This window comes from Xyrauchen texanus, chromosome 30 (genome assembly GCF_025860055.1).
Source record: "Xyrauchen texanus isolate HMW12.3.18 chromosome 30, RBS_HiC_50CHRs, whole genome shotgun sequence".
Classification (NCBI taxonomy): domain Eukaryota; kingdom Metazoa; phylum Chordata; class Actinopteri; order Cypriniformes; family Catostomidae; genus Xyrauchen; species Xyrauchen texanus.
Genome location: NC_068305.1, coordinates 13,161,553 through 13,169,862, shown reverse-complemented (window position 1 = coordinate 13,169,862; position 8,310 = coordinate 13,161,553). Strand labels below are relative to the sequence as shown.

The window sequence follows — 8,310 nt, the reverse complement described above, 5'->3', positions numbered from 1 at the left end:
ATGACCAAGTGTCATGACACAAGAACCAATGAGGTTTAGTGTTATTGACATGTCGCCATATTGGATTACAGTGCTGTTTACCGAGCTGTTTTGATAGTGAATAATAACTTACATTATGGTCTGTTGATCATAAAACATGACTGTATGCTTTGAGATGACACAATAAGGGAAAATTCCCCCACATACCGACATGATTACTTACCCACATTCCCAGATGCGTTTGACTATTTCTGCTGTGTTTGACTGGACCTGCTCTGTAGGTCCATACAATGTAAGTGAATGGTGACCAAAACTTTGAAACTTCAAACAGCAATAAAGGAAGCATAAAAGTAATCTATATGACTCCAGGGGTTTAATCCATGTCTCCTGAAGCGATAACATTTTTTGGGGGTGAGAATAGACTACAATATTCCTCCATTTTCACTGTACATTTTGCCATTGGAGTCTCTATGCACGATCATGAATTTAAGCTCGATTACACTTCCTAGTGCTTGATGCATGAGCAAGGATGTGTAATCAAGCTTGAAATCATGATCAAGTAGACTGTTGATGTCAAGATTAATAGTGTAAAAGGAGTTATGTTTTGGTCTGTTCTCACCCATAACCAGTTAGATCGCTTCAGACTTCACAGATTAAACCAATGGAGTTTTATGGATTACTTTTATGGTGCCTTTATGTGCTTTTGGAGCTTCATAGTTTTGGTCACCATTCGCTTGCATTATATGGACCTACAGAGCTGAAATATTCTTCTAAACACATTCATTAGTGTTCTGCAGAAGAAAGCCATACACATCTGGGATGGCATGAGAGCGAGTATGTAAATGATAATAGTTGATAGTGGGTGCATTTTTCAGTGAACTTTTCCTGTAAGTTCACACTTTCAGCGTTCAGATCCGACTTCGAGCATTTCAAATTCACTGAAACCAGCACACAATAAAAACAGGATTAACACAATGCCATGCAAAATCTGCTTTATTTCAGAACATGACATTTCCAATGTGAATATTTCAACTCAAACTCCAGAGAACAGTATTCATTTCAGTTCATTCACAGTCCTATCAGAGCCTCTTCTAAACCTTTATCTTCTATAAAAATCACAATTTACAGGTCACTTCATTTCTTTCAAACTCCACACAATGCCCAGATATGACTGACTTTGTTAATAGGAGGAGATTAATATTAAAGAAATGGTTGTGCGTCTACCTTTGGGCTCTGTAAATTCTGGAAGACTTTGTTCTTTTGGCAGGCTTTGTGTAGTGTATTGCATCATTTTAAGCACATTTAAAAACAAGAATAAAGATAATGCAGCTACAGTAAGTTATGTGGTCTTCACTTTCTTTTTGCATTCTAAAAGCTAAAATACTGTAAAATGAATGTGAATCATACTGAAAAACATTTCAGTGCAACGTTCAAGGTTTTCACATTTGCAAGTCTCTAGCTGAAATTTGTCTGGGCACTCTAAAAATCCAACATTTAACAGAAACAAAGAATGTTTTCATAGCAAGACAATGAGTCGCAAGTCCTCTGGTACACAACACACGTGACATCAATACATCACATGCATTTGATCAAAGGCTCAGAAACAAAGATGCTACATCTCTGTTCCAAGTTGCAACCAAAGTGGTTGAAACAAACCCCTTCTGTTTTAAATGAAGCAGTACCATCACCATCAAGTTTTTTATTATTATTTATTTAGAGGGGATAGTTGCAATTGGCTCCTGGTGTTGGCATGGCAGGAAATAATACTTACAAATTGAAAGATCACTTAATATGACACTTTATACAAAAATAAAATAAAAAAAAAGAGACTTTTGACATGAACAAGCCCCATTACATTAACACTGAGCTATGACATTCTGAGAAATACAGTTATACAGATTTAATAGTCTTTAAGAGTGAACAAACAAGTTGCTGTCTATAATTTTGATGAAGAGTAGAAAAATAACACGTTAGTCCAACAGAGCTTTACGAACATCTCGTTTTTTAATACATGAACTTTTCAAGTATGCATCATACCGACCCAGAACAGGACATATGGTGCCAACTAGTGTCAGAACAGAAAAGCATGCTGCACCATAAATCAACAAATAAAAAACTCAATCTGTATTTCATACAAGGCATGGAAACAGTGACGTGATCAATAAAATCAATATCAGCAGGGCATTGCGTTAAGTGGGGCTGCTCTTCTGCTCTATTTTCAACAAGGCTTTACCGCCTCATCCTTTCAATCAACGCACACACACACATACAGCATATATACATTTTAACTGTTTCCTTGGCAACCAGGTGTTTGTTTAGCAGCTCTGACATGCAAACATATGGTACATGCATGTACTGTAAGACCTTCTAAGTCCCTCCATGAAAGTGTAGTCATGGTCGAACCAGTCGAGGTTCAGTTTTGACACTGAAAACAGAGGGGTAGTGGGCAGAGGAAGAGAAAGTTTATGAAAGCTGTATAGTATATTTGCCTTTCTGGAGCTGAGAAATGTAAAGCTTTGATTTGCTGCCATCCAGACGTTTGTACCAAACTTCATCGTGGTTAATAGTTGTTATTATGGCACTGGAGGGAATCAAAAAAGCTAAATGTTAATCATGAGACACTTCTGTTTCCATACAAGCAAGCATTGAATGTTATTGCATTAGAAACAAAATATCAAACCAATTTGCACTTCCAATCAAACAACGCTGGACCATTTTTTCCTTCACTTATTGTGACATTAGTGCAAAAACGTATTCCAATCTTACTTTTAGTGGATGTGTGAAGTCAGTTACCCTCAACAAACAGATGTCCTAACAGATGTAGCTCAACATTTTAACTATCAACATGACATAATTTGTTTTTAGCAAATAAAATGTATTATCATCTAGAGCTTAAAAGTGTGATTGTGCTCTCTTAGCTTAAAGGGATAGTTCACCCCAAAATTAAAAATGAACCAAAAACATTTCTTCACCCTCATGCCATCCCAGATGTGTGACTTACTTTCTTCTGTGGAACATAAATATTTTTTAGAAAAATATTTCAGCTCTATAGGTCCATACAATAATTTATAGTATAAAACTATTTAAATCTGTTTCACACCCACTCTTATATCACATCTGAAGATGAGGATTTAATCATTTGAGTTGTGTGGATTACTTTTATGCTGCTTTTATGTGCTTTTTGGAGCTTCAAAGTTTTAATCACTATCAGCTTGCATTGAATGGACCAACAGAGCAGAAATATTCATCTAAAAATCTTTATGTGTGTTCAGCAGAAGAAAGTCCTACATGTCTGGGATGGCATGAGTGTTAATGAATGATGAAAGAATTTTCTGCAATGACATACTAAAATTCAAGTGTGTGAATTATTTTTGGAGCCAGTGTATATACACAACACAACACAAACATCACATGTGCACAAACACGCGCACACACACCTGGTGGGGTACTCGTCCTTCCTGTTTATGGATATGGCCTGACCTCGGGTGTACCATTTGTTGTCATAGAACAGACGTCCATCCTCTGACCGGGCAACATGATGGTGTTTCTCAGATTTCAGAGGAACTGAAAAATACAGAGAGAGCTTGGTCACACCAGAAACTGAAATGCATTTGTAAAAAAATTAAAAAATTAATTGATGCAGAGAGACACATTGTGTCATGCTTCAGACACAAGACAAAAAAAATAATATTGGTCAAAATTTGTTTTACCATCAACTTTTACTCTGTGGGGAGCCATTGAAGCCATAGCCTACGGAAAGCCAAGAGTAATTAATTAATTAGTATAGAGACATATAGAAAAAAAAGCTAGTTTATTAATAAAAGAGAACTTTTACTTTTAACATAAATAAAATAAAACCCAAAAAACCAAATGATTAAAAAAAAGAAAAACCTTTCTTATGGCAGTCCAGTCTTCAAGTATATCCAGGTCTTGCAACATGTAAACAATGTATGGTCGTGGGTCAGCTCAGGAAACTGTTATTCATTTGTAATGCATAATAGAACACTCATAATTACACAGACAACCTTAAAAACTATTCTTTTATAATAGTATAATTTAAAAAAGTTATTAGGAAATTATAATAATAATCACACACACACATATACACACACATACATATATATCATCATTATCTTGCAGTTCTGCACTTTTGAATGCACAGCGAAGATCACCCTGAGACTGAAGTTCTCTGATTACATTGAAGCTCATCATTCTGTGTTCATGAAGGTGATGTACTAGAAACTCTATGTATTGTGTAATAAGGGAGCTGCCATAAATAACTAAATAAATAAACACTAACTAAAATAACTTCAGATTTGCAATACTTGCCACATTCTAAAGGATATCAGAAACAACCGCAGGTTTTTTCTTCTTTCCAGGACTGAGGGGATCCTTCTTTTTATTCTTCCTAGACTGCAGACCATCATTCCACAGTCCTGGAGCATGAACAAACTTGTTAGAGAAAGCGAAAAGGAGAAATACATTTGAACTTACCGTACACATTATACAGTACAAGCTCAAATCTGTACTCTACCTGAAGTTATGTCTATACTGTGTCTGTCCTCCTCCAATCGCCTGATTTTCTCCTCCAGTTCACTTTGTACAGTGTCAAAAAGTAGGAGCTTCTCACTCTGTGGAAACCAATGTCATAAATATGGTATATTAACAAACTGAACATAACATAAGGCTATATATGAGAGGTACCCATGTCAGCACACTTCACTGCATGCCACACTCACACATTACCTCCCAATGCTGGCTTGCTGCTTGCATCTCACAGTCATATTTGTTTCTGACAGATTCCAAACAGAGCTCACGATAGACACCTACAGTAATACATCGAAACTAATTTTGTGTGCAGAAGTAACAAAAGCCATCATAAGACCAGCAGATAACAGGATGGGGAAGTACTCAAATTCATACTAGCTAAAAATATACTATTGTAACATAATTAGTTCACTCAAAAGAAAAGTAAAAATACTCTACTTGATTCAATCATGGACAGGGGTTCCACATGTTTGAAATGGGATTTCTTAAATTAAAGTTACCATGTCATTTCAACTTAAAGGGTTAATTCACCCAAAAATGAAAATCCTCTCATGATTCACTTACCTTTAAGCCATCTCGGATGTGTTTGACTTTCCTTCAGCAGAACTGAAAGTAAGATTTTTATAAGCAGATTTCAGCTCAGTTTGTCCATACAATGCAAGTAAATGGGTGCCATCAGTCTGCTGGCTGTTTGACGGTCCAAAAGGCATATTTAGGCAGCATTAAAGAAATACACAAGGCTCCAGCTGATCAATTAATGTCTTCTGAAGCAAATTGACAAGTTTGTGTTAAAAACAAATCGATAATTGAAAAGTTTTTAACATTAAATCGTTGCTTCATCCCAGCGCTGTATTTCTGTTTGAAATGACCTACCTCTCACGTGACGTTTGTTCCTCTATTGTAAACAAAGCACGCGCTTCCGACTTCTTGCATAAACATCACCGATGCATCGATTGCTGGCAGGAAGCGATTTTCTTTAAGTTAATAAAATTTCAATTATCGATTTCTTTTTAACACAAACTTGTCAATTTGCTTCAGAAGACATTAATTGATCAGCTGGAGCCTTGTGTATTTCTTTAATGCTGCCTAAATATGCCTTTTGGACCGTCAAACAGCCAGCAGACTGATGGCACCCATTTACTTGCATTGTATGGACAAACTGAGCTGAAATCTGCTTATAAAAATCTTACTTTCAGTTCTGCTGAAGGAAAGTCAAACACATCCGAGATGGCTTAAAGGTAAGTGAATCATGAGAGGATTTTCATTTTTGGGTAAACTAACCCTTTAAATACTTCAAGTAAAGGGAACCTAACCAAATCAAGCAAAACCAACAAAATTTAACATGCCAAAAATAACTTCTAAGGAAACGAAACTCTTTTAGTGATATGCTAGCTTGTGTCAGGAAATGTTAGCATGTTTAAACACATGCTGGTGGGAAGCAACTTGATCACTATGCTAGAGTTAGCACAGCAATTACTCAATAGATAAAGCAATATGCAGAATGTTTTGGTCCTCAAAACTACAACATAACAGAAATGTTTTCTAAATCTAAACATCAAGCATTACACACTAACAAAAGTCCCCTTTTGTATTCAACTTGCACAAAGACACTTAAAATAACACAATGCAAAGCATGCTGGGAACTAGAAATCCTCTTCCCAGTTTCAGTTAACTAAACAATAATTATTAATGTTGCCCCAACGCAAATATATCTCCAAAAAACACATAAAGGCAACATAAATGTAATCCATACAACTCCAGTGCTTAAATCCATGTCTTCAGAAGTGATATGATAAGTGTGGGTTAGAAACAGATCAATATTTAAGTAGTTTTGACTATAAATCTCCACCTTTGACCAGTCCCAACCAGTAGGTGGCGATATGCAGGAAGCATACGAATCATCAAAAACACAAGAAGAAGAATGTGTAAGTGAAATTGGAGATTAATAGTAAAAAAGGACTTATATATTGATCTGTTTCTCACCCACACCTATCATATCACTTTTGAAGACATGGATTTAATCAATGGAGTCATATGGATAACTTTTATGCTGCCTTTAATCCTTTTGGTGGTTCAAAGTTTTGGTACCCATTCACTTGCTTTGTGTGGACCTAAAAATCTTTGTTTGTGTTCTGCAGAAGAAAGTAAGTCATATACATATGGGATGGCATGAGGGTGAGTAAATCATGAAATAATTTTCATTTTTGGGTGAACCATCCCTTTAAGAATACCTGACAAGATACTTTTTTCATTGAGGCAACTCTGTTAATTTAAGTTCCCGTGGTTACACAAGTTGTTTTTGAGTAATATGAACATAGGAGGATAAAGTAAAACTCACAATACTGGAAGTTATTTTTTTCATGTGTGTTTTGGGGCAAAACAAACTTTGTATTATAGGGCTAATAACATAAGGATGTCTCATCTTTACAGTGTAACAAAGTAGCAAACATAGATGTGTGATGATTTGAATTCCTGTAAAATACATCAATTGTAAAATTCACATTTTGGCTGGAACTGACCTGCGACTTTGGTTCGGATCTGCATGTTCTCCTGTAGGGTGGCCAAGGGTTCGAGGTATTCTGGAGCACTGCCAGCTATGACTTCTTGTAATTTAAGATCCATCTGACTGAGCCTCTCTTTATACAAACTAACGAGAATTCACAACAGATTTGAGTCCAACTGAAGTCTTTTTGGTTTAAATGATGTGCTGCTCAGAAGGGAAAAAACTTACTGATCCTTGAGGTCTGTGAACTGCTTCTCAAGATTTGTCATCTCATCTAAACACTCCATTCGCCTTCTTTCACAGTCTTCATCATCCATGTCTGCAACATCATCATCATCATCATCATCATCATCATCAACAACAACAACATCACCACCACCATCACCATTACATGCGCGCGCGCACGCACGCACACACTAGTTAGCATTAAATACTTTTAGGAAGTTGAAATATATCCTGCTTTACATGTTAGAAAGAGCAGATTTTTTTTTTTTTATGTTAAATCGTGACCAGTTACAGAACCTTATTTACACACTTTCCCTCATAAAATCTAAAATTGTACATAAAATCTTGTTTAGAAAAAATATAACGCATCTTTATTAAAAAAAAAATAATAAAATCGTGGAAAAGTTATAAGTTTATTACACCCCACACATAATTATGCTGGTGAGTGATGTGATGTGATGTGTCATGTGTTTAATATCTGTCTGTACCTGAAGTGTCTCCATCCACAGAAGCGGACGAGATCAGCGAGTCCTCTTCATCTGAACTGCTCGCCAACTGCTCTGGATAGTCCACATCCATTTCTCCGTGATTATTATCTTTTCTATCGCGTGGATGCATTGGCATCATTTATTGACTCGTTAATAATCGTAAACAAATCCACTGCGATCAAAACGATGAAGCACCGGCGAGGGAAATCCACGTTTCAAACATGGCTTCGTAGGCGACCAATCATCAGGCGTCTAGACCGGCGATTTTAGAAACCCTGCGATTTCATTGGTCAAATTTTGTTTTCATATACGCACTTGCATAATGGGATTTGTAGTCCAATCTATTTCTTAAGTAGTTTCAATAATATAAATTGAATAAATATGTCTCTAATTCCTCAGGTATGTATTTTAAATGAAACTTTTCAATTACGTTTTCACAGTGTCACTTCATAATTTGGTTTATGATTACGAAATTAAGGCATTAAGCATTATATAGAGACTGCAAGGTACAGTCATCCCAAATTGCACCAATTTATGGCATTTTGTAGTGTAAGTAGTGCAACTAGT

At 36.1% G+C, this 8,310-nt stretch overlaps 1 protein-coding gene across 1 annotated transcript; it reads right to left on the bottom strand.

Moving 5' to 3' along the window:
• Nucleotides 1-976: 976 nt before the first annotated feature.
• Nucleotides 977-7,936, bottom strand: LOC127623730 (breast cancer metastasis-suppressor 1-like protein-A). Its single transcript, XM_052098210.1, has 10 exons — nucleotides 7,744-7,936; nucleotides 7,259-7,349; nucleotides 7,047-7,174; nucleotides 4,726-4,805; nucleotides 4,514-4,610; nucleotides 4,326-4,415; nucleotides 3,871-3,935; nucleotides 3,690-3,729; nucleotides 3,417-3,543; nucleotides 977-2,560 (listed from the first exon to the last, which is right to left on the bottom strand). Exons 1-10 carry the CDS (start codon nucleotides 7,880-7,882, stop codon nucleotides 2,443-2,445), a joined length of 975 nt encoding a protein of 324 aa, XP_051954170.1. The 5' UTR covers nucleotides 7,883-7,936; the 3' UTR covers nucleotides 977-2,442.
• Nucleotides 7,937-8,310: the final 374 nt, after the last annotated feature.

Bases quoted from the DNA above. Each gene is read 5' to 3' on its own strand.
- LOC127623730 (XM_052098210.1), bottom strand. From the start codon at position 7,882: ATGATGCCAATGCATCCACGCGATAGAAAAGATAATAATCACGGAGAA. The intron at 7,350-7,743 runs GTACAGACAGAT...ATGATGTTGCAG, and splicing joins TGTGGATGGAGACACTTCAG to ACATGGATGATGAAGACTGT. The intron at 3,544-3,689 runs GTAAAACAAATT...TGTATTTTTCAG, and splicing joins CCACAGAGTAAAAGTTGATG to TTCCTCTGAAATCTGAGAAA.